The sequence below is a fragment of the Elgaria multicarinata genome, chromosome 3 (assembly GCF_023053635.1).
Source record: "Elgaria multicarinata webbii isolate HBS135686 ecotype San Diego chromosome 3, rElgMul1.1.pri, whole genome shotgun sequence".
NCBI classification, from domain to species: domain Eukaryota; kingdom Metazoa; phylum Chordata; class Lepidosauria; order Squamata; family Anguidae; genus Elgaria; species Elgaria multicarinata.
The window spans coordinates 25,156,506-25,182,559 of NC_086173.1; the positions used below are offsets into that span (position 1 = coordinate 25,156,506).

Sequence of the window (26,054 nt, forward strand, 5' to 3'; positions counted from 1 at the left end):
TGCCACCAAAAAAGGTGGAAAGAACTAAAGGAGAGAGATTTATACCAACAACTTCTTCCCTTCCTTGTGTTGGATTTCAATCACTGGCTGGAAACACCAATTTCTGTTTTGCGGCCCCTTGTGGTAACTCAAAGCTGAAAAATATTGCTCTTTAGAAAACAAACCCGAAGATTCAGTGAGAGACCAATAGATATTTGGGATGGAAAATCTGTTGCACAACAGCCCTGGTATCACTGACGTGATAAAAGAGTTCTAGCCACAGGCTGTAGATGGGTTCCTTCCCCTTGCCACACTGATCCTGTGAGTGAACACGCAACACTTTGAATGAAGAAGGCATCCTATGGATATAAAGAATATAGTCTTGAGGCACTTTAAAGATGAACAAATTTATTCTGCCATAAACTTTTGTGGACATTGTCCACTGCAGAAGCTTATGCCGGAATAAATTTGCTAGACTTTAAGGTGCCACAAGACTGTGGGTTGCTTTTTGTGTAATAGACTAACACGGCTATCCCCTGGAAAGTGTATCATGTTTTCAAACTACCGAAAATGTGTATAAGAAATATGAATAGACATTTTTGTGCAGATGGACAAGGCACTGGGTGAACACTTATGGTCTACAGCCCACAAAAAGTATGACTGAGATAGATTGCAGGAATATCCTTTCCCCAAACATTTCAGAGGTCAATTCATTTCTTAGAAAGTTAACACTGAGGACATTTAATTACAAATTAACAGTTTCTGGCATTCAAGGAGACAAGAAAAAAGGAATATTTAGAGAAACTGTCAAGATAAATGTGAAGCACTAAGATTAAAGGAGTAAGAAACCACCAAATTGTATTTTGGAGTAGTTTTGCATTGCTGCTTGCCATTCATATGGCATATGTTTACCTAAAACATCTACTTCCTCCACCATCCCAAAAGGATGCATGCATTCAGTTCATTTCAGTAACAGTATTGCTACCTTGTTTTTGATAGAAGTCTGAGATCTGCCATTGTAAAAGCAGACTTAAATGCTCAAAATTAACAGAGTCACTCATTCTTCTAAAATACTTGCTTCTTTGGAATGCCCAGCTCTGGTCAGAATGACCCTAAAGCCCAGTTGCGCAGAAACCCCTCTTGACTCTGGTTCAGAGAAGACACATCCGCCAAATCATCCCTTGTTTTGCCAACAAGTTGATCTTGCATTAAGAAGGGCACACTGTTTACAGATCTGGTCTAGCAGAGATACATCCTCAAGGAGGAGTTTTCCCCCAGGACTAATTTTAGTCCTGTGAGTCTTCTCACAGGACTACAATAAGATGAACAACCCTTCCCACGTTTGCCACTATAAATTTCACTAGTTTCTCTATAAGTGACTGAAATGCATATAGTGTGCATAAAGCAATAATCCTCTTTACTTTTGCTTGGAGAGGGTCAGCTTTTACAGGTGCAATTCCAGATTTTATTAAATAGGTTTTATTGAATAGTCTGTTGCCCAGGGTCATTAATTCTTTTGGATATCAACGTATCTTTGGGGATTTAGTGTACACATGTAAATGAACACTTACTCAAAACTTTTCATCAGTAATAGGGAGAACACAAGACATCTGGATGCAAGGGTGTCCCTTTCTTTGCTGATACAGGAAGTTCGATTTTAATAAGGATCATGAAACACACACACACACACACACACACACACACACACACACACACACAGGCACACCACTTTTCACTTGCCAGTCTAGCTATTAATTCATTATGAATGGCTTGTACTGATGTAGCCCTGGTCTTTCCATCTCAATATATGCATGACAAGTTGTGCCAATTGAACCAAGAGCACAGTGAGAAAGGGGAGTCAGGACTGAGTGTCACAAAACGACACGTTTCCCTCCCCTTTCATAGCAAGAGGGGCTCATCTTATTGCCTCAATGAAAAGATGACCAACTCAGACCGATCATTAGCCTACACTGCACACACCACAGACCCAACTCACACCACAGTTTGTCTTTTACATTACATTTTCCTGTTGCTGAAGTTTTGATTTTGAGAACTGAAGAAAACCTGAACACAACTTCGGTGACTACCTTTGACCTAAAGAAAGGTTTCCATTCCCCCTCATTTCAACAAATATTGTACACCAAGCAGATTTGCTTAGGTAATCTGAAATCACAGATCATAAAAGCACAACTCCACACAAGCCAAGCAAACACCAGGAGTCCACAGACACAGCTGCCAGGCAGCAGTGGTGACTGTTATGTTTCATTCCAGCAATCTCCTAAGTGAGATGAAGAGCCATTTCCTCCACCTCTGCTTTAGCAAGGCTGTTCCCAGGACAGGATTAAGGACATGTTGTCGAGTTCAGCTACTGTCAGGGGGTGATGGCCCAAAGAAGGAAAGCTGGCAAATGGAGGTAGCAGGACATGGGAGGAGGAGCAGCGGGGGCACGAGAGATTGGAGTAGTAGGGGGAAGCCAGAGAGAAAAGATGTGACCTGGTGCTGTTGCTATTGAGGAGTGCAGTTATGGCGGGACTTGGGGGCAAAGCAAGGGCAATAAAACAAAATGGTGACTGCCGAGCCCAGCCACAATTTATGGACCTGTTGTGAGCACTTCAAGGCAAGGAAGGGTGGCCTGCACACAGAGGCAAACATCTGTATCTGCTAATGAAGAAGGTTAAAGGCAGACCTCATGAGGTCTGTTTAGCAAAAGCTGCCACGTTCCAGAAATTCAATATTTACTATTTTTCCACAATACTAAGTGAAGGTGAGTTGTCCCAATAACACATTTGGGAAAGAGCTGCCTTGCTTTAATTAACAGCTGAAAAGAGGTAGAGGAAAGAGAAAAGATATGGCACCAAAGGTATGGCCAACTATGGTACTGGAGAGAATGACCAGCTCCATAGGCTGAATGCTAGAGGGCACTGGGGAAAATACTTAAACCATCCTTCCCCAACCTGGTGCCCTGGAGATGTGCCGGACTGCAACTCCCATAATTGCCAGCCAGTATGATCTTTGGCCATGCTGGCAGAGAATCATGGGAGCTCCACTCCAACACATTGGTTGGAGAAGGTGGACCTAAACTGTTGAGAGGCTTGTTAATGCACAGATCACAGTCCTTTGCCTCAAAAGGGGGCCTGCAAAGCCTCTCCAAGCATCCCTCCTAGCATTCTGTCTCTTCCTTTGCCATCAACATTGGCCCTCACACATTTCTCCACTGCTTGTGTTGACCGCCAGCCACCACCACTCAGCTGCACTTCCTCGTGACGTTGTGCGCACAAATTAATGGAGGGAACAAGTTGGTTGGGAAGGACTAAGGTGCTGAAGAGCAATTACAAATGAGAATTAGTTCTCGAGGAAGGGCAGCAAGGCCAAGGGTTGGGTTATTTGGACCCACAACCTAACTGAATACTGCCAAAGGCAGTTTCAATAAAACTGGAGAAATGCTAGAGTGTTTCATCACAAAGCAAGAGCTTGAGCTAACGCCCAAAGTTCTTCTTTTACTACACGGCCATATTTGCCTATTAGAGAGACAAAACCCCAAACAGGATCCAATTTGCCCCATACAACAGATTTCCTTACTTGAGCCAACAACACACATGTAAAGAGCCCACTTTTTTAAAAAAGCACTGCTCCCCACAAAATATTTGGCACATCGTCACCTGCATGCCAAGTTACCTGGACCTCAGTTGTGAGAATCCTAAGAGATTCTGACTGCTTTACATTGGGAACTGAAAGGGCTTCCCTGCTGCTGGTGCCAAATTCGTAGCATTTGGAGACCTAGAAGTGACTGCAGACCTAATATCGCCCTCAAACATAATCACAATTATTCATTTTCCTCTGTGCCCCCTTCCCGCCGCAAAATCAGAACACATTATGGGTCATGGACCCTATCACTCTGGGGAAAAAATAGTTGATGGGAACTTAGACATGCCTCTCTCCTAATGGAGAAAATGAAAATTAACAAGTTAAAAAAGTAAGAGGTGGAACTGGTTCCCCCCCTACCCAATGGAGCAGCTGGGGGTGGGGTGGGGAAGACAAACAAACTTAAAAGCCAAGCATACAAAAAGCTAAATGTTGTTATAGATACAAATGTAAAATGTAATATAGCATCTGAACATAAGCCTGAGCGCCGCCTAACAGCTCAAGGAGTTCCAAGTTAAGGCATTCGAAAGAAGACCAAAAACTTTGGTCACAGCAATTTTAACTTCTCTCATCAAAATGAACATATTTTATAGTTTTATATAATTACAATAATAATTATAATAATTATAATAATATAGATTTTTTTCTGCTAAAAAGTATTTCAGTGATCATATACATTTAAAACCAAGGCATGATGGGATCCAGGGTACCTAATAAGGGGGGCAGAGAGACTTTTATAAGGCGGGGGAAGCGAAGCAAAATGAGTCAAACAGCTCTGGGCCGTCCCCATTTCCCCAGGCTTTCACATAAGGCTTTAAGAGAGCTGACCTGAACAGCAAGCAGGCCTTATTCTGCACATAGTATTCCTGGGAGACTGAAATGGAGTTTGAAGGCTGGGTGGGGCAGCTGAGTCCCCATCTTTCACCACTTGTGTAATGAAAGACCTCATTGCTTGGACCCATTGCTACCTTGAGAATCCCATGTTTGCACAACACTGCTACCATGCAGTCCGCAGCGCCTCAGAATCCATTGCCACTAATGTTGATTGACTGGAGATCTGCCACCTGCATGACATTGATGCCACTGCTGGCAAGGCGTGCAATGCCTTCAGAGCAGATGGCTTCCATGGCCACCATGTTGGTCGCAATGAGGGCCGACGGCGTTGCCCCACCAGCGCCCTCTGCAGAAGCACCCGCATCCATGGAGACGGTAGACACATCCATGGCCACACTGTTGGGTGCACCTCCCTTCTTGTTTTGGTGGGTCTTGATGTGCTTGGAGAGGTGATCGCTCCTCATAAAGCGCTTGGGGCACTCTGGGCAGGCAAACTTCTTCTCTCCTAAGAAAGGAAATGTACATGAGACTCTACAGACTCACTCACTCTGACATCTTCCACCAGGAAATGCTTGCTTACAGAAAGTCAGCAAGAAATGTGCCAAGCCAAATGGAACCCAGCCACTATTTTCCTAATCTAAGAATCTCCAGTATGAATTATTGGAAATTGGCTGTACACAGGGTTGCCCTTGAAGATGGCTCAAAAGCTTCAGATACTGCAGAGCACAAGGACTAACAATATCTAACTGCAAAGGGCTTATTACAGCTATTCTAGCTCAGATACAATAGCTACCTATTTGTTTCTGCGCCCAAGTCAAGTGCTGGCTATTTACCTTTAAAGCCGTAAATGCCTGAAGACCAATGTATTTCAAGAGAAGCCTTCATCCATGCAAACCTCCTCACTTCTTAAGATCTGCAGAGAAGGCTTTGCTCCAGGTCTCATCCACATGCAAACTGAGATAGGCCATGCCCTATGGCAGGGGCTGGCAACATAGTACCCTCCCTAATTCTTAACCACTGGCCATGCTGGCTGGAGCCAATGTGAGTTGGGAATCTAAAACATCAGGAGGGCACCAGACTGCCTACCCCTGCCCTATGTGGTAGCCTTCTTTGTTGACGCACCTATTTTGTAGAGCAGCCTTGAACAGTTTGCCACCAGAGATTAGACAGGCTCCTACTGTCAATTGTTTTAAACGCCTCTGTAAGGCGTTTTTACTTTCACAAGAGTTTGGGGGAGGGGGTTGAGGGTTTTTAATGGAAATTGTTTTATGTGTTATTGTAAAGCACCACAATGCCAGAAATGGCGAGGTGGCACTATAAAAATGTTTTAAAATAAAAATAAATAAAATAAAATAAATTGAACAGGGATGTCTGTCTTACATCATCTCTCTATGTGTTTATTTTCCAGAAGTATTTTAATCACTTTTCCAAAATTGCTCAAGTATACTTGCTGGTGTATGGTAACTTGCTTTTACCATTCTATGAAATAGGTTTTGATTGTCATGTATTTTAGTTTTTACTGTCATTTGTTTTGCCTTGAGCAAATATTGGAAAGGCAACTAAATTTGTTTTACATATGATAAATTTCTGAAAGAGAGGCTTCTGAACAAAAGTGTGGAGTGCATCGTTTCAAACACCAAGTGCCTGAATACAGCTTCTTCACACTGAAGCTACCCCACTTAAATTAACTCTTAATCTATTTTTAATTCCATTTCTATTATTATTAAATACAAATGTGGAGAGTGCAGGAGTGAGAATACATGCTATGAAAAGGACATCTCATTGCTTAGCTTTACTGGGTGCCTATCTCCATTGTCAAGGGGGAGGCTGCTTGCCCTCTAGAAGGACTAAATGGGCCCAACCATGGTGGTTAAGCCAAAAAGCCAGTCTGTGTTCAGAAGACACCTTAAAACACGACTTTAACCATGGTGAGTAAGGCTTTTTGCTTTATTCACCATGGTTAAAGCTGTGTTTTATGGTGTCTTCTGAACAAAGCCAGGCTTTCTGGCTTAACCACTGTGGTTAAACCTGTGGTTTAAGGTGTTTTCTGAATGGGGCCAAAAGCAGTTACTTTCCATGTATGGGTAGAGAGTGGCAAGCCAAGAATGTGCAAGAAACCCATCATTAAGGAGTTCTGGGATATCCTCTCTACTCCTCCTATTTCCCTGAATGAGATCAGCCTTGAAAAGGGCGATTGGTGCAAAAGAGTCTTGTCCGCACAGATAGCTTGCATACAAAAACCACTTAGCTTTGCATGACCCTCCTACAGAGGACTCAAAGAAGTTTTTACCTGGCATAAACAATTCTCAGCCTGATAAAGGCAGAGCACTAAAACAAAACCTTGCTCGCTAGGCTAACAGCTAGTGAGGTTTTTAAGCTGAAGAATATGGTAATGTGGTTGACCCACCCTCTCTCATACATGTGGTTATTACACTGTCCCCTGTCTGTCTCACTTTTCCAATCAAGGCTCATTTATATGCCTTTTAAACTGAGTGTAACAGCATGACATGGCTACAGAGCAAACTTACAATTATACGAACCAGAGCTCATTTTTGGCATCATAGGGAGCTTTTGTAGTCCTTGAGCGCTTCAATGCAATCAAGTATATTTATTCCTGGATTCATCATACAGACAAGCCTGCCCACATTGCTTGTTTTGTTTTTCTATCCTTGTTTCCTTAATATCAGTTTGCTTTTACTGTATTTTTACATATCTTACTGTGAGCTGCCTTGAGTATGGTTCTGCCTTTAGAAAGGCAGATCAATCAATTCCGCAAATACATTCTTTCCGGAGTGCTTTCTATCTCTACATGCCATTGCATTTTACAGCAATGTATTCCACCACTGGAACTCCTCTGAGCCAGGGAAGCATTAGTTCCACCTCCCAAAATTGGCACCAGAGGGGCTGTATATGTGGTTTTCCCAAGAGCAGAGCTGCTTGTACCAGTAGTTACTTGTTCTGTGAAGGCATGCCTTGGCTCTGTACCCACAATTTTAAAAAGCTTGCAGAAATTGTAGCTTTCTGGAAAAGCAATGTAACTGAACTAGCTAGCAGTTGAGTAAGGAGCCCAAGTGCAAATTCAAATGTACAAAAGGCCAGATGATACAGCTGTTCCTCAACTGTGCCAGTTCAGACACCAGATGAGGGAGAGTTCCTGATTTAATACTTTCCCATGTTTAAAAAACCCTTCTGTATTCAGAAAGTCAGGGTGTAGGAAGAAGCATGAGCTAAAACCCTTCTCCCTGACATGCTAAGTTTTTCATAAGCAGGGAGGAGTTAATTCACTTGGGAAAGAATTCAGACATGCAATTCACACACACATCCTAGGGCATTTTGAAATTATACTAAACCAGGAAGCACTGTACCACCTATACCTAGTGCACCTTTGAATCAGTGCTGAACTAATACCTCACCCCAAGCTACTCACACTGCTTGTTCAAGCCATGCCAGATCCTTGCACATACCTGTGTGGGTCCGCTTGTGCCGCTGCAGTTCGTCACTGCGTGTGAAGCGCTTGCCGCAATACATCCAAGAGCACACAAATGGCCGTTCCCCAGTATGCCACCGAAGATGAGCTCGCAGATGAGATGTCTTCCCATACACTTTCCCACAGCCTGCCATGTGGCAGATATGCTGCTTCTTTTTTCCTGGATCCCCAGAGCCTCTAAAAAGAGTAACGTACAGACAGTCAGAGCTAGACAGGCTGGTCTGCCTTGTCCTAGGGCAAAAAGGAGCTTCCATCATACGCACTGATCCACTGTCTTCATGAATGGTTGCTGCAGTATAGTTTGCTTGCTTTTAAAGTCAAACAGCAAAGGGAAAGGCAGGCTTCAAGCTGGCGCTTGGAAAATATATTATTATGTAAAGGTAAGTTGTGTTTCAATGAATAGTCTCCTTCAGGGGTAAAAGCTCTTTGTGTGTTTTACCCCTCCACCCAACAATAATTTGCTCAAAAATATTTTTTCACTGAGTGGAAGTGTATTTCATATGCGAGTTGTTTTTATCTCTCAGAGTATGTTCTTGAATGAGTCGTTTTACTTAAGACAGGGTTGAGTAGACTTCACAGTTGTGAAATCTACTTTTTTTAAAAACCAGATCCACTAGCCAGAGCCAGGAGCAAAAGACAATAAATCTGAATTAAAGAATTCCAAGCCAAGGGTTTTTATGTTGTTGTTGTTTTTTGAGTACCAGAACTGAACTGAGCTCACAAACCTTCCACACAAAAAACCATTCCTGGTTACACAAACACCAGCTTTCTTCATTTAAGCAGTCTAATTTAGGAAAGAGGGATGGGGGAAGCAGTTTTGTTGCTGCTGTTGTTAAACAATTGGTAGCCACACATATCCTTACCAAAATCTTCAAATCACCCAGAGGTCTACCTTCTGCCCACCCCTGATCTAGGGCACCAGACATCTGAAAACACTTTGCCCAAGGAAGACCCCTGATCAAAACAGACAAAATTGCTCAAGCACCTATTTAAGGCCTACCTCTCCCTTTGCTCTTCTGGGTTTTTTGGGTTTTTTTGTACACCCCTCTTTCACTCCCACTTTTTGAACATAGTCATGGCTTGCTTACTCTGAGAACAGCTGCTTTCGTCTCCTAAGGAGAGCAGTTGCTTCCAGAAAAAGCAAGGCATGGCTGCTTTCAAAAAACACAGTGCTACAGCTGCTAGACAAGACAAGGATGGATAGGTGGCAGCTACTTTTTATGCCGCAAAGCAAGTGGCTAAGCCTTTCTAGGTGCCTCCTTCCCTACAAACTGTACTGGTGGAAAGAAGTCTGCTCTCTTCCAGAGGATTCCAATGAAAGTGGAGAAAGACTCTCAAACAAGTGTGAATCATCTATTAGATGAGAAGACATATGGAGCTCAACCTAAAGCATCCCTGACAGATGGCTGCCTGGCCTTTTCTTGAAAGCTTTCAATAATGGAAGATACCAAAATTTTACTTAACAGCACATTCCATTGGTGAATTGCTTTTGCTTTGCATTTAGCCTGTCTGCCTTCATGCAATACAAACAACTGCCATGTTTCCAACAGACTTGTTCTTTTCCTGGCATCCTTTTTAATATTTTTGAAGGGCACTCAACATATCTCCCTTGAATTTACTTCTAAGCAAATAATTCCCACTCACACCAGGCTTTCCTCATGGGGAATCTGCGTTCCTGATCTCTTATCTCAACCCCTTTCACAATATGACAGCCCTTACATTGAGTCCAGCACTGTGTTTTATTATTATTATTTTTATTTATTTATTTATATAGCACCATCAATGTACATGGTGCTGTACAGAGAAAACAGTAAATAGCAAGGCCCTGCCGCATAGGCTTACATTCTACTAAAATCATAGTAAAGCAATAAGGAGGGGAAGGGAATGCAAACAGGCACAGGGTAGGGTAAACAGGCACTGGGTAGGGTAAAACTAACAGTATAAAGTCAGAACAAAATCAAGTTTTAAAAGCTTTAGGAAAAAGAAAAGTTTTTAGCTGAGCTTTAAAAGCTGTGGTTGAACTTGTAGTTCTCAAATGTTCTGGAAGAGCGTTCCAGGCGTAAGGGGCAGCAGAAGAAAATGGACGAAGCCGAGCAAGGGAAGGAGAGACCCTTGGGCAGGCGAGAAACATGGCATCAGAGGAGCGAAGAGCACGAGCGGGGCAATAGTGTGAGATGAGAGAGGAGAGATAGGAAGGAGCTAGACAGTGAAAAGCTTTGTAGGTCAACAGGAGAAGTTTATATTGGATTCTGAAGTGAATTGGAAGCCAATGAAGAGATTTCAGAAGTGGAGTTACATGGTCAGAGCGGCGAGCCAAGAAGATGATCTTAGCAGCAGAGTGGTGAACAGAAACCAACGGACTGATGTGAGAAGAAGGAAGGCCAGTGAGAAGAAGGTTGCAGTAGTCCAACCGAGAAATAACCAATGCATGAACAAGAGTCTTGGCAGAAGAGACAGACAAAAATGATCGAATCCTGGCAATATTATACAGGAAAAAACGACAGGATTTAGCTACTGCCTCAATATGAGGAATAAAGGAGAGCGAGGAATCAAATATAAAGCCAAGACTACGAGCTTCCTTGACTGGAGTAAGTGTAACATCATTGACAGTAAGAGAGAATGAGAGATGAGGAGAAGGTTTAGGAGGAAAAACAAGCAATTCAGTCTTTGCCATATTAAGTTTCAAACGACGATGAAGCAACCAAGCTGAGATATCTGAAAGACATGCCGAGATACGATCGTGAACATCAGAAGAAAGATCCGGAGATGAAAGATATAATTGTGTATCATCGGCATACAGATGATATTGGAGGCCATGAGATTGAATAAGATTACCCAAGGGCAACATGTATAAAGAAAACAACAACGGACCAAGCACCGAGCCTTGCGGAACCCCTACTGAAAGGGGAAAAGAAGAAGACGAGCTGCCATTAGCCAACACGTTGAAAGAGCGACCCGCTAGATAAGAGGCAAACCAGTTATAGACAGAGCCACAAAATCCAAGGTCATGAAGGAAATCTAAAAGAAGATCATGATCAACCGTGTCAAAGGCTGCAGTTAGATCAAGGAGAATAAGAACGGAATAATGGCCTTTAGACTTGGCAGTAAGAAGATCATTGGTGATCTTAGTAAGGGCTGTTTCAGTGGAATGCAAAGGACGGAATCCAGATTGAAAAGGATCCAGAGCAGAGTTACTAGAAAGAAAATCAAGACAACGAGAGTAGACCACACGCTCCAGGATCTTTGAAACAAACGGCAACAAAGAGACAGATCGGTAGTTAGACAGAGATAGCCTATCAAGAGTAGGTTTCTTGAGAATAGGAGAGACTGTAGCGTGTTTAAAAGCAGAAGGAAATGAACCAGAGAAAAATTAATAATATGAAGCAAGGAAGGGAGGATAGCAGGGATAAGATTAATAAAGACGCGAGAAGGAATCGGATCACGAGAACAAGTGGAAGGCTTCGAAGAGCGCAGTATTGTAGACAGTTCATCAGCTGAGACCGAAGGAAACGCAGAGAAATTTGCAGGAGGAACTGACAGATGAGGAACAGGAACTGGAAGAGGAGCAGAGCTGGCTAGATCAGAGCGAATAGTTTGGATTTTAGCATTGAAAAAAGAGGCAAAGTTATTAGCAGACAGAGAGGCGGGGAGAGATGGTGGATTAGGCTTCAGAAGAGAATTGAAGGACGCAAAGAGCCGCTGAGGATGCCTAGCATTTGACTGGATCAACGTTGAGTAATACTGCTGTTTGGCCAATGAAATGGCAGAAGAGAAAGAGGAGAGTACAAATTTGTAATGGACAAAGTCCGCCCAGTCCCTGGTCCTACGCCAAAGGCGTTCAGCTGCCCGGGAACAAGAGCGAAGGTAGCGGAGGAAAGAGGTGAGCCACGGTTGGGGTTGAGAAGGGCGGACTATCCGAGTTGTAGATGGAGCAAGATTATCAAGAGTTGAAGATAAGGAGGAATTAAAGAAGGAGACAGCTGAGTCCAAGGAGACAGCCGAAAAGACAGAAGGAAGAGAGGAGGCTAGAGACTGAGAAAAAGCCTCATAATTGATAGATTGCAAGTCACGACAAGAGCGAGAAGCGGGACGTGAAGGAGGAGGATTATGAGTAATATTGAAAGAAACTAGGTGATGATCTGACGACGGAAAGTGAGCAATAGAAAAGTCCAAAACAGAGCAATTCCGAGTGAGAACAAGATCCAGACAGTGTCCAAGGGAATGTGTGGGTACATCAGACCAAAGCTTAAGATCATAAGAGGAAGATAATGAGTGAAATCGTAGAGCTGCAGCGTCTTGAGGGTCATCCACATGAATATTGAAATCACCCAAAATAAGAGTAGGACAGTTATCAGAGAGGAAAAAGGACAACCACGAATCAAAATCAGAGATAAATTTTGAGGACGAGCCTGGGGGTCGATACAGAACTGCAATCCGCAGTCGCAATGGAGCGAAAAGCCTCACCACATGTGCCTCAAAGGAGGAGAAACAATGTGATGGTGGAATGGAGAGAGGCTGGAACTGGCACAAACTAGATAATAAAAGACCCACACCACCACCCCGACCCTCTGGGCGACTAGTGTGAGAGAAAGAGAGTCCTCCAAGAGAGAGGGCAGCAGAGATGGCGGTATCATGGGCGGGAAGCCAGGTTTCAGTAAGAGCAAGGACGTGGAGAGACCTAGAGATAAACAAGTCCTGAATGACAGGGGCCTTAGAAGCAACAGAGCGACAGTTCCATAAGGAACACGAAAAAGGCAGCTGAGAAGAGGGGAGACACCGAATAGGAACTAAGTTAAGAGAGACGAAATTGGAACAAGCCATAAGGAACAGATATGAGGAGAAAAGAACTGAGAGGAGAAAATGAGAAGATTGTGTCCTGAATCAGAAAGTGGCAGCGACTGGACCGCGGCTGGGGTTTTCCTCTGGAGTAGAAGTTCCGTTTGACTGGCTTCGCGCCCACGGCGGAGAGCCTCAGGCCGAGAGCCCTTGAGCCCTTGTGCTCTCGCCGGAGGTAATCCTCCATCTCCATACAATGTGTGTGTCTGAGCCACTGTCTACAGCTACACAACTAATCAAGCCACCGAAGAGAGGATCACTTGCCAGGTTTATAGTTCCCACTCAGGCTCTCAAATCAGTGGACAGGTTATTTTTTAAAATTCACTTATATAGATTTAAAGACCAACCTATTTCAAGGGTTCAAGGAGAATATCAATAGCTTCTACAACTACGAGGAGAAGCTCCTGATCTCAAATGCTAGCACTCTAAATCTAAATTGTTAATGCTATTTTAGGTGGCAGTTATGCAGTTTTTAAAAGTTGTGCTTGATTATTTTAATATGAAGGCATTTTGAGAAACTAGAGACTAAAAAGTGAAATTCTCGATGTCATAAATAAATTTAAGTAGCTGTGCTCTAGATATCTAACAGATGACAAACTGTCTAACTATTGCCAATTGCCACCTCCATCCGCATCTTCAAAGTAAAGCTACATATACTACCAACTGCCTGTGACTAGGACATGAAACTTGCGCGATACAACAAAAAAGTGAATTTTCCACAATAAGGAAATCTGCAGCACTGTTAACTATGCTCATTTATTGGATGATGAGAGCAGGTGCTGTATTAACCTTGCTTTGGAAAACTGAATGTGGAGGGTAAAGTATGCAACATATATGGCAAAAGGTGGGAGAGAGAATACTTAACCATCCACAGCTATTCCTGGAGGCATACCCATTGGTTCCTAGAGTAGCAAGGAAAGTTGTTGGTTTGTTGGTTTTAGTATTGCAATTAATAGGGAAGTCAACACAGCCTGACTGTAGCCCACAGGAAGTATCAATGCACTATGTAAGCCTCACAAAGTTTTACCTACAGAAGAGGACAGGGCTATAAAACGCACCACTTCACCTGAGATTGCTGGCACCTCACCCAGACATCTTAACACGCTGTCATCTTGCAGCAGAGTGGATACAGCTACAGCCTGGATGAATAACATCTGTCCTGAGACACTCACTGCACTTCTACACCACACAGTATGAAGTCAATCCCTCTTCCCAAAGAACCTGGAAACTGTAGTTCAGGGAAAGGAAGTGGGGCTAGCTACCTCCAGCAGAGATTTCTCCCCCTCCACAAAATGCAATTCTCAGGTTTCTTTCAGGAGCCATTTTGTGGGGTTATATATTAAAGAGCCCCAAAGTTTAAGAATTTCAGGCTTCTAACATTAAGACTAACTTCCCCAACAGAATGGATTAGCTACTATGGAAATTCTGGATGCAAAAAGCTACCCAAGAACTACAAGTCTATTTCTCATTTACTGACCTTTGCACAACTGCACACTTTGAATTTGCAGCATGCTATGCATTCACAATCTTACCTTCCTTCATTATCTTTGCAGTAGGGGCAAGTGCATGCTTCTCTACGCATTCTTCGGCCTTGCTGTGGCTGGGCATCTGGACTAGTCTCCCCTTCTTCCAGGGTGGTGCCATCATCAGCTAGCCCATCACCGCCAGTACCATGAAGGCTGAGGTGGGTGCTATGATCACCTGCAGGAAAACATTTTGGGTTTTTACCACTGTGAAAATGGCGACCAAACAACAAAAGTACACACAACCTACCTAAAAAAGGGCTATGTGGTTAAAACTGATGCCGGGGGTGTTCTGCTACATAACCCAGACACTATAGATTAATCATAGGTTAAACAACCCACAGTTAACTTACAATAAATCCTTACTAAGAATCTAAAATATATTTCAAGCTCTAGTTGAAATATATTTTCCTACATTTGGGGAATATATTTCAACTAGATCCCCACCACTATGGTAGGTTGTACTGGGGCCTAGATTCTTATGGATTGCAAAGCTTTTCTGTTTGTTTTACACATTATTGTTTTGTTCAAGTTTCTTTGTTTAGGAAGTTGCAAAATGCTGGGATTAACAGAAAGTGGTTTTTTTTTCTTTTTTAAAGAATCTGTTTAGCTGGAAATGATTGCAGTAGCACCCGGAGAGCTAATCTGCAAAGCAGATGTGAACCACCCCAACAATAAAACAAGGAAAAGCAATAAATACAGCAGGCTGGGAGAGACAATAGTTTAAGTAGTGCTTTCTCCTAAGGAAGGTATCAGGGGTTTTTTGGGAGCCAACTTGCTGGCTAATTACTGTGATCACAGAAAGGATACATAAACTTGAAAAATCATCTGTTACCAGCCGATGCACCATATTCTCTTTCTCTTTCTCCAAAGCCAATATCCAATTAAAAAAAACCATAGGAATTATAGCGCAGCACTGATGAGTTTTCAAATGCAGCCGAGGATATAAAACATTTCGTAAAGGGAGGGGTCCACTGGAGGAGTGGGAAGCTTTCAAGCCTATCAATTTTCGTTTCCATTTTATTGAGCCATGCTTATGATGTTGTCTAATTGCTTCTTCCATAACTCCCAGCTATACTTCCCAAATAGTTTATTCCCCTATAAGCTACGCTGCTTGATTATTTCCACGCACCGAGGGGGGGAGGTGTTTGGCACAAATAGTAACAGATGCAAAATGCAGCAGGCTAAGCAATCTGTTTTCAGAGGCAATTAGCATATGCCAGGAGGACAGTCCAGCTTTCCATTGGGCGGAGGCCTGCATAAAACCCTTAGGAGCCTACAATAGTTATTGCATAGTTAGCACTGCAACATGGCTCCTATTTATAAGAAGATACACAATCGCTCCTTAAAGTCAATGCAGTCATTAGCTTGCCGTGCAAATTCCGTCACAGGGCTCAGAGTATGGGACAAAGTCGCAGCATTATTCTATATGGGAATGATCCTCAGGGCCCATTTGGGGTCAGTGCACTGTGAGCTACCTTTAGCACACACCTTAGTCCCAGGTCAGAAACGTACCATGTTTAGATAGCGCTTCATATAGTATTCACATCAGTTATTTCAGGAATCTTATACCACACTGTATAGGCCTGCCTTTCCCAACCAGGTGCCCTCCAGATATTTTGGACTTTGACTCCCAGCAGCCCCAGCCAGCATGGTCAACAGTCAGGAATGCCAAGAGTTGTAGTTCAAAATGTCTGGAGGGGACAAGCTTGGGAAAGGCTGGTATAGGCCAAGGCTATTATCATAGTATATTATTTTCTCCACATTGCAAAAGGGGTAATAAGGCCAAGACTGAGAAAGAGCAGCTCGCCTAAAATCTCATGGTGAGCATATGGCCAAGGTGAGATTTAAATCAAGGCCTTCCTAATTTGCAGCTGAAATTCTTTTGCAACCGCACTACACCAGCAGTTAAGCATAACCCAAATCAAGATGAACTTCCCCCAGTCTCCCTTCAGCTCAGTTTACAGAATCACCTACAGCAGCATAGCTGCCGCCTCCTCTGCTATTCCAGTAACATGCACGTCTTCCATTCATGTGGTTATTGTGGACTGCATGGCTAAGTACCATGCAGGTGACACAAGACAACACGTCCAATACATTGGCGGCGAATTGGCTGGATCCAGGAAAACCTTCATGAAGAACTAGAATATTATATACCAGAAGCGTGAACTGGAATGCTCCTCTCAGCTGCAAACTTTCTAGGTAGTTTAGATAATAAACTATTCTTATTCCAGCCTCAGCCTTGTCCTACCTTGAGGAGATCTTGTAAAGATGCTACAGAAATCCAAACTAATGAAGAATGGGACATGAATTTGAACAGGAGTACTTGACTATATGATCACCCTTTCACATTCTTGTAAATAAAACTACTCCTCTGTCCCAAAATGCATGGCTACATGTAATCCAATACCTGCAAGAACTACCACTAACTAATTTATTCAGTTTGGAATCTCTGTTTTGAGGCTGGGCCTATCTAAAGGTGCAATGTGGCCCACACATTTGCCCAAATTTCTGGACTTTTCTGTTTCTTTTTGCACTATTTAGCCTGCTGAAGAATTCTGGACAACTCGAAAGGTTCCACATTTTTGTGGAATTTTGGTTGGACCTATAAAGGTATTGCCCAACTGTGGATATTTCTTTTCCTCAAGGACTACCACAATTATCTTTGCTTTTTTAATATCCCCACTGTACAGTGGCTGCTTTGAGGGGTTGCAACCAAGGCAAACACCCACTGCCCTGTGAAATAGCCTCCATCCTACTGCCAGTTACCTCCTTTCACAATCAAAGATAAGGAGGCTTGCACATCCTCCCCGCCCCCACTCAAACCTTAGGTTGCAAAAGGAAAGGGAGGGAGATTAATTTTGGGGGGCAGAATTTTTTTTGAGTGCTCACAAAAGCCTTCAAGGTTTAGTGAGTACTCTCAGGGGATGCTTGCAAAATCCCAATCATTTCTGAGGTTGACAGTGGGATACTGACCCACTGCTAAGACATGGAGAAGAATACATTAAAATTGCAGGTTTATGCAAAAGAAATTCTAAAAACGTGTGCATTTTTTTTACAGGTTGCTGAGTTCAGCTTTTATTTGGGGGCAGGACTTGGATTCCCTTCTCACAGAGGTGGGCAACTTGTGGCCCTCCAGGTGTTTGGCCTACAATTCCCATCAGCCCTAGCCAACATAGCCACTGGTGAGAGATGACACTTGTTTTGGGGACCATTTGGATCGGGGGAGAATACCTGACACAGGAGAAATGTGATAGACATGAAGTTTGGGACTGCAGCAGAGTAATTGTACTTAATGACATGAATATGTAACTTCCAATATCCTTTAATTGTTCTGTTGTTTTCAACAGCAAAACAAACAACATATCCTAGTGTAGAGGGGAATTTAGACTACCAATTTAATAGCATTCCCTATTGTAAATAAATAATCTTTGCTTCATTATATCTGAGTAATATGCTCTAGCCTCCTTGTTAACAAACATGTACTGAGCACTCACATGGCATACAAGGAAGTTCTGATGTAAATAATGCCGGATGGTTGCACAAACACCAGACTTGTAAAACCAGTATGTCTGAATTGTTTACTGTAGAAGTAACAACGTTTTGCTGCATCACTTCATCACTCTACAGAAAATTCCAGCTCTATGTAGAAACTACCAGAACTGATGCACCCCAGATGTTCTAGACTACAGCTCCCATCATTCTCAGTCTGGGGACAATGGGAGTTGTAGTCCAGCATATCTGAAAGGCACCAGATTGGAGAAGGCTGCTGTAAGCAAACAAAAGAAATGTGATTTTAACAGGCAATTTTTTCAGTCAAGTGCCGATGATGTGAAGGGTCTACATAAAGTCAACAGCTACTTTTTCCTGGCTAAATGTTCATTCTATTCTCTGTATGCTGCCTGTAAAAAGTGGCAACAATGACCTTCAAATCTAGTTTGACTTACATGCCCAAGCACCAGATTTTTCTCAGCCACTCTTCAAATACTTGAAAGGTTGTCATACAGAGGAGGGCCAGGATCTTTTCTCAATCATCCCAAACTGCAGGACACAGACTAATGGGCTCAAGTTAAGTTACAGGAAGCCAGATTCCAGCTGGACATCAGGAAAAACTTCCTGAATTTAAGAGCAGCAGGCATTCAAGAGGCAGCTGGACAGCCATCTGTGAGGGATGCTTTAAGGTGGATTCTTGCATTGAGCAGGAGGTTGGACTCGATGGCCTTACAGGCCCCTTCCAACTCTACTATTCTAGGATTCTAAGCGACAGAAACAAAAACCTGCCAACCTCTCACGTTTTACTGTTACATAAAAGCTAAGTCTCACCTTGCCCCTGCCCCCAGCCTCCACCCCAGTTTTAGTTGGGAGAAAAGAAAGCACATCTGTGTGTGTGTGTGTGTGTGTACGCACATATGCATGTCTACATACAGGCACATACGTTTGGAAGGAGGGCATATACCAATACCAGGTCCAGCATAAATGTCCTGCCTTGGGGTGTAAGTGACCCACTTAGTACAGCAGGTAAAGGCACTCAAGAGCTACAGCCTGTTTCATCGCTCAAAGTGGGGAGGAGCTTTGTTCTAACAAGCAAATTTCCTATGTCCTACATAAGGAGTAGAACAAAATTGGAACGAGCTGGTTGAATGGACTGTACTACTTCAGACTACAGGTGGTAGAGGAGGGAAACCAAACTTCTGAATTCTCCCCTATGCTTAAAACCACACAACCCTACCATAACAAGGAAAGGGGTTCTATCCTAGACAGCTCCCCGCTGCATTAGCTTTCTAGCTGCAGATGCTTTTGCCACAAACGGAAGTGTTAAAAATGGGATTCCTGAAGTGGCATAGTACACCCTTCTACTTCAAACCTCTTACCACCTCATTCTGCTGTCTGGGTAAACCAAGCCTTAGTGACTTCTTGGGACTTCAGCTTACCCCACCATCTGTAATACTGAGAGTACCAGGCTAAATCCTAGCCAAAAAAAACACCATGGCTGCTTCCCCTGCCTTCCATGAAGGTCAAATGAACTCTAGAGACAAGTCATTAACTGAGAGGAGAGGATGGGATTCTTATGCCACACCTTTCACCAGTCTCAGTGCACTGTCCACTTGTGACTGGACACCTCAGGCATTACACTATTACACCATGCAAAGGTAAATGGAGAGTAGGCCATGCCAGGCAGCAATTACACATTCAACTTCAGACACACTCAGCTAGCTACAGCGGGAAAGAAGCAAACACATCCCTGAATGAGTAAGAGTTCAAATCTATTTTACGCCTGCTACAGCCCCAAAGTGCAGATTCACAAAGTATGAGGCACTCAGTTTACAAACAGATTTTAAGTAGTCTGTCTTTATTTATATGACCTAGTTCAAATTTTTCATTTGTTCAGTTGTTTGCTTAAACACATATATGGCACCTACTCTTTTGGGGGAGAGGGTGGGTTATAGCCATTGAAACATCTTGATTTCCATCGAAACAAGTACACAGCTATGAACAAGAATACAATACTTCGATATAGTTACTGAACATTTTAGACAATTAGATTCAAATTAAGAGTCCTATCAATGGCAGTGAAACCAGCATGTCAATCTTCAAAAACTGTTAGAATTTAGATAAGGCACAGACCTTCTAATACTTAATTTTAAGTAGTTTCTTTCCTTACAATAAGTCTGCTTATATCCAAATACTCTTGCCTTCATTTGCTTGCAGATAGGGCTGTAAATTACCCAAGATTCCCCCATTATATCTGTAATAACAGGAAAAGACTGAAAAAATGTACAGCAACTGGAATCCCGAGAACCTGAAGCCAGCTCCTAGGATTCTGGATTCTCCACCAACACCAGCCCAGTCTGCTGCTAACAGCTAATAAACAGGATGCATGTTATCATTTGCATTGCTTTTTTGTCCCCAAATTATCCTAGGTGTAGATGGCAGTTACTCCTTGGCAGATCTTCACTTATTTCTTGCACATTACTCCTAGATTGCTACAAGCTTATCTTAATGCAATGGCTAAAAGTAAACAGTGATGGCTCTTGCAACCAAGGAACAAAACATAAGATTCTGAACAAGCACCAGCATGCCTTGTTCCTATCTCCAAGCCTCAGTATTTGCTATGCAAATAGGAATAAGGAAAATGTTGCATCCCTATTTTGTCACTTAACTTCTAGCACTGAAGTAGAACAATTAGTGGTCTGTTATCAGATATTTGTTACTTTGACTTTTACTCTGAATGTCTCTACATCTGGATAATACACACTTTCACAAGATTCAAACTCTTGATAATCTACTCAAACAGCAAATTACTTCTATTATTAGAACCAAAGGATGCAAAGCCAAGATGGTGCACTGTGATCCTACATGGACTCCATCTCCCATCTGCCCCAGCCAGCATGGCCAATGGACAGGACTATGGTCCAACATGGGAGCAAAGGTTACCAAATCCTATCCAAAAACACAATTCAGTTCAATTTCATGGCAAATAGCAGAGATGAGGCGAAAACATGACATTTATCAGTAGCATAGTTAAATCTTTAGCTGATTCATAAGCAATGGCCATTTTAAATCAATGGGTCTGAGAGTTAAGAGCACACATTCTTTATTTCTTGAGACAATTTTAGATAGATTGCATTACTGTTAAATAGAATGGAAGAGAAAATATTAAAAATCCTCCTTTCCACCCTAACAAAATTCCCAATGCCCTTCCTTTAATACTTCAAAAGGAACCTATATTGCAGAGCTGCTAATATGCAAGTCTAATTGATGAATTAAAAATTGATGCTAAATTAAAAATTATTCAGTTGACAACACTATCCAAAAACCCAGCTAAAATTTATAAACAAATGGGAAAGGGGAAACTATGGTGATTTAACACTTCGCTGAATTTCACATGCTCCCAAATTACCACTTTGAATATATGACTTTGCCCAAGTCCTTTAAATACCACAGCACAAGCCAATTCATGGGCTTTTTGAGATCCATCCTATAACTGAAAGATAGCTGTAATAAACAGATAGCAACAGATTTTCTGCATCAACCTTGAATTATCTGTACAATCAGACAAAAATGAGCAGACATCATTATTTACCTTCTAAAATGTTCAAACAATAAAGAAGCTGTAAAATACTGAAATGGCTACCAAGGCCAGGGTAGTCTTTTCCAACAACCAGGTCATTGATCAGTTTTGGCTAGTTAACACTCTAGTTAGGCTAAACAGTAGAGGATCAGCTATTGGCTACTTGTCCAGAAGCTACATTCAAACTCTTGGAGCTGGCAGAGAAGCAGGAAACTAAAATCCAAGAGAGCCTGAGCATTCACTGACCTCTTAAGGGTGGTGTGGGGCTTATGAATGGCTGATTTTATATCTCAAAAGGCTGTCTCTAGAAGCAGCCAAAGGGTGAGGGTTGCACCTAGAAATCTTGAGGGCTGAAGCTGCTCGCTTAGGCAGTTAAGGGACAAGCAACTTCCACTTCTTCTCACTGAGGTACTTTTCTTTGTGGAGCAAGTTGGGACTGGATAACACTCAAGCCAAGATACCTATTTCAGCCACACACTGCCTCTCTAACAGCATCTTTCCCAGTTTATTATCCCTCAAGGGGAAAGCTAAAGCATGGAATTTTGCTATGTGCTAATAAGAATCCCTAGTCAGGGTTCACAAATTAGCTGAACGCTACTTTGTACACCCCTGTATCGTTAATATTTCATTCTGCCTGAAGTGCTCCACATCAAACCTAAAAGCTGTCCAAGTCAATAGAAATTGTTCTAGTTAAGTATCAAATTTAGTAACTAGGGCCTAAAAGTCAAAAATCTGCCAATGCAGTGCCAAATGGCTAGATGTCTTAAGAACCTCTCCTTTAAATATAAAGAAATAAAATAGAACGAGATCTTGCTCTGCTACTTTATTTTGGGCTCGTGCCAACTAGCATATATATATATACACACACATACACGAAACAGACTGGAGTGGTACAAGAAAAAGAGAAGCTATTATCGCTCCATATCTGAAGTCTGATCTAAGGCAGAGTACAGAAAGGTAGGAGGAAGGATTAAAAACAGGGGATTTTTTTACACAGCAGAGGTAGCCCTCCAGATGATGTTGGACAATTCCCATCAACCATTCTGGCTCGGAGTTATAGGAGTTGGAATCCAACAATATCTTGAGGACCACAGGTTCTTCGGTCCTCATTTAATAAGTGTTTTTATTGTTTCCTCACCTTGTAGTTCACGGGTTAGTAAAATATGGCCCACCACAGCCATTTCTGCATTTTCCACCTGGTCTGTGTCATCTCCCCTGAAATCCCAGTTATTCTGCTGGGAAACAAGGTGCATGGGGACAGCAGCATCAGGCTCCTGTCAGCCCCCAAAATAGCTGTAGGAGCATTATTCTGTTCAGAAACAAGGCATGCACTCCCCAAGTGTTGTGTTTTCCAGCAGAGTAGCTGGGATTTCGGCAACAGCAGCCACTCCAGGCAATAGGAGGGAGGCCCCCAAAGGGTTCCCAGGGGCCAATGTGACCCTCCCTCAAGCCCCAGAAGTTGCCCACCCATTAGTTTAATGCAGTGGTGGCCAACTCATTTGGCACACTGCCCTGAGTACAAAAGCACCACTCTACTGCTAGCTGTATTATATTTGCTTTCCGCCCCACTGCTCCCCATGATGAGCTACAGAGTAGCTAAGAGGACAGAAGACAAGCACACCGGGATGGCTCTGTGTCACTGCCAGGCTCTTGGGCATTTCTCCTACACTCCAGTCAAGAGGAACCATAAACCTCCTTTGCTTGCACCACTTCTGGTAGCTATGCCACAGATTGGCCTCCTATTGTTGAACACACCCCAAGGATGTTTCCTTAAAGAAGCAAACATCAATGCTGAGAGAGGTAGTTGTTTTTTAATTGTGCTCTTGCACAGTCATTTTACAATTAAATTGATACTGCTGGACTATCAAGACAATCAAGGATGTATTCCTGCATTGAGCAGGGGATTGGACTCAATGGCCTTTTAGGCCCCTTCCAACTCTACTATTCTATGATTCTATGATTCTATAAGGAAGGCCCTGTATGGTCCTCATTTCAATACTGATCCTGTTTGCATTAATGACTAATCATGGGTTGTTGGGACCATGCAGGAGCAAGTGAGTGGGTTTGCCTCTCTGCTGCTGCTTTGAGGAAACAATCCAGCAATGCCCTGTTCCTTCCTACCACTAGCTGCTTTGTGGAAACAGATGCTCTGTTCCTGGGTTGTTCAGTATGACGTGTGAGCCTGGAAACCTGGGTTGAGGGGGAAACAACTTGGAATTTTAATCCAGCAACGAACTATGGGTTAAAGTTCTCAGTTGCTTTCCCCTCAACAACTGGATGCAAAGTGGAAGCGGTGAGCAGGCAGGAGGCAGCATGCTCACAGCCCCAACAACCCATGGGATGTGATTATGTGTGAACCAGGTGCTTATCTATGTGATTTAGACACTTCCGTTAAATGCTTACGTTAATTATCTATGCCATAAGTCGCACACACCCCATTCAAAAACATGTATTTGTTACATATAAGAAGGCCCCATCAAGTTTGGTAGGTTGCAATCTTGTCTCTAGAAGCATCAGGACTAACTACGTGATTCTGGACATTATTGCATCTTCAGGAAAAATAATGAACTGCTTACAAGTTCCTCACTCTAATGCCATTTTAGTTTTTCAAAGTTAACTCCAATGTTAAAGGAATAAAGCATCCAAATGTGTAAAAAAAACTTGTGACGTTTCAATTTATGGTCTTTTCCATTGGTTTTATAATACATGTTTTGCTGAACATCACATTGAAAGAACCAAGTTGTTTAGGGGCCCAGACTATGCCCCCCACACCCTTTCCTTATTTAAAAACATGCCACATATTCAACATCTTGTGCACTAAGGCAGGCAGGAACCCTGCATCCCACCACAGACACAAGGTAACACAAGCAACTTGAAAGCTGTAGCGTTAGTACTTGAGCAAACACTTGATTTTACAAGTTTACCATTCTCCAAAACAGGGCTGGGCAGCCTGTTTCACAGCAAGAGGTAGGCTAAAAAGAATTGTGAACAGGGGCCACAAGTCATCTACACATTTAGGCACAAGTAATCTGCATAAGTTAATACTTTCACAAGTTCGACAGAAATGCAGCTCACGGATATGCTCTCCTTGCAGTTCCACCCCTCCCCAAAAACAGTTACTCTCACATACAACTACCCTGAATGATCCCTTTTGAAAATCTTCGATTTGTACTCTAGTTGAGTTAAATTGATTAAAGGTCACGTTTACCGGTTTATTCAATTTTGTTTCTTTAACCAACAAGCTGTTCTCCTTTCAAACTTGCCACCCAGAGGATTTAATTTAAGTAACTGTCTTAATGTTGTTAACCAGAGCTTTCTCTTGCACTGTACTGCCTATAGCTCCACTGACATGGTTTGCATAACATAGTAGCTCACTGTGGTTTAATTTACCCATGGGGCCTGTCACATTCTTCTGGGTACCTGGGCATGCTACCTTTGCATTTCGCCCACAGGCACCCAGGCTTGTTGTGGCTTGCTGTGTCATGGAAACCCAGATGGCACGGGTTGTTTGAGACTGACCTTCCTTCTTCTCACATCAGTCCGTTGGTTTCTGTTCACCACTCTGCTACTAAGATCATCTTCTTGGCTCGCCGCTCTGACCATGTAACTCCACTTCTGAAATCTCTTCATTGGCTTCCAATTCACTTCAGAATCCAATATAAACTTCTCCTGTTGACCTACAAAGCTTTTCACTGTCTAGCTCCTTCCTATCTCTCCTCTCTCATCTCACACTATTGCCCCGCTCGTGCTCTTCGCTCCTCTGATGCCATGTTTATTTATTTCTTTATTTATTACATTTTTATACCGCCCAATAGCCGAAGCTCTCTGGGCGGTTCACAAAAATGAAACCCACCATAAAACAACCAACAAGTTAAAAATACAAATACAAAATACAATATAAAAAGCACAACCAGGATAAAACCACGAAGCACAATTGATATAAGGTTAAAATACAGAGTTAAAACAGTATAATTTAAATTTGAGTTAAAATTAAGTGTTAAAATACTGAGTGACTAAAAAGGTCTTCAGCTGGCGATGAAAGGAGTACAGTGTAGGAGCCAGGCGGACCTCTCTGGGGAGCTCATTCCACAACCGGGGTGCCACGGCGGAGAAAGCCCTCCTCCTAGTAGCCACCTGCCTCACTTCCTTTGGCAGGGGCTCACGGAGAAGGGCCCCTGTAGATGATCTTAAGGTCCGGGCAGGTACATATGGGAGGAGGCATTCCTTCAAATAACCTGGCCCCAAACCGTTTAGGGCTTTAAATGTCAATACCAGCACTTTGAATCGGGCCCGGACCTGGACTGGCAGCCAATGAAGTTGTAAAAGAACTGGCGTAATGTGATCTCGCCAGCCAGTCCCTGTTAGTAAACGGGCTGCCCTGTTTTGTACCAGCTGGAGCTTCCGGACCAATGTTTCTCGCCTGCCCAAGGGTCTCTCCTTCCCTTGCTCGGCTTCGTCCATTTTCTTCTGCTGCCCCTTATGCCTGGAACGCTCTTCCAGAACATTTGAGAACTACAAGTTCAACCACAGCTTTTAAAGCTCAGCTAAAAACTTTTCTTTTTCCTAAAGCTTTTAAAACTTGATTTTGTTCTGACTTTATACTGTTAGTTTTACCCTACCCAGTGCCTGTTTACCCTACCCTGTGCCTGTTTGCATTCTCTTCCCCTCCTTTTGCCAACAC

At 42.8% G+C, this 26,054-nt stretch overlaps 1 protein-coding gene across 3 annotated transcripts in view; it reads right to left on the reverse strand.

Moving 5' to 3' along the window:
- Positions 1–456: 456 nt before the first annotated feature.
- The window catches only part of SP1 (Sp1 transcription factor), a 36,821-nt gene continuing 11,223 nt past the window's right edge, over positions 457–26,054 (reverse strand). For all 3 annotated transcript variants that reach the window (XM_063119659.1, XM_063119661.1, XM_063119660.1), the window contains exons 4-6: positions 14,311–14,479; positions 7,920–8,119; positions 457–4,960 (exon numbers count right to left, since the gene is read on the reverse strand). In XM_063119659.1, coding sequence (XP_062975729.1) covers positions 4,641–4,960; positions 7,920–8,119; positions 14,311–14,479 — 689 coding nt within the window. In that variant the 3' untranslated portion in view covers positions 457–4,640. The remainder of the gene's footprint in view (positions 4,961–7,919; positions 8,120–14,310; positions 14,480–26,054) is intronic.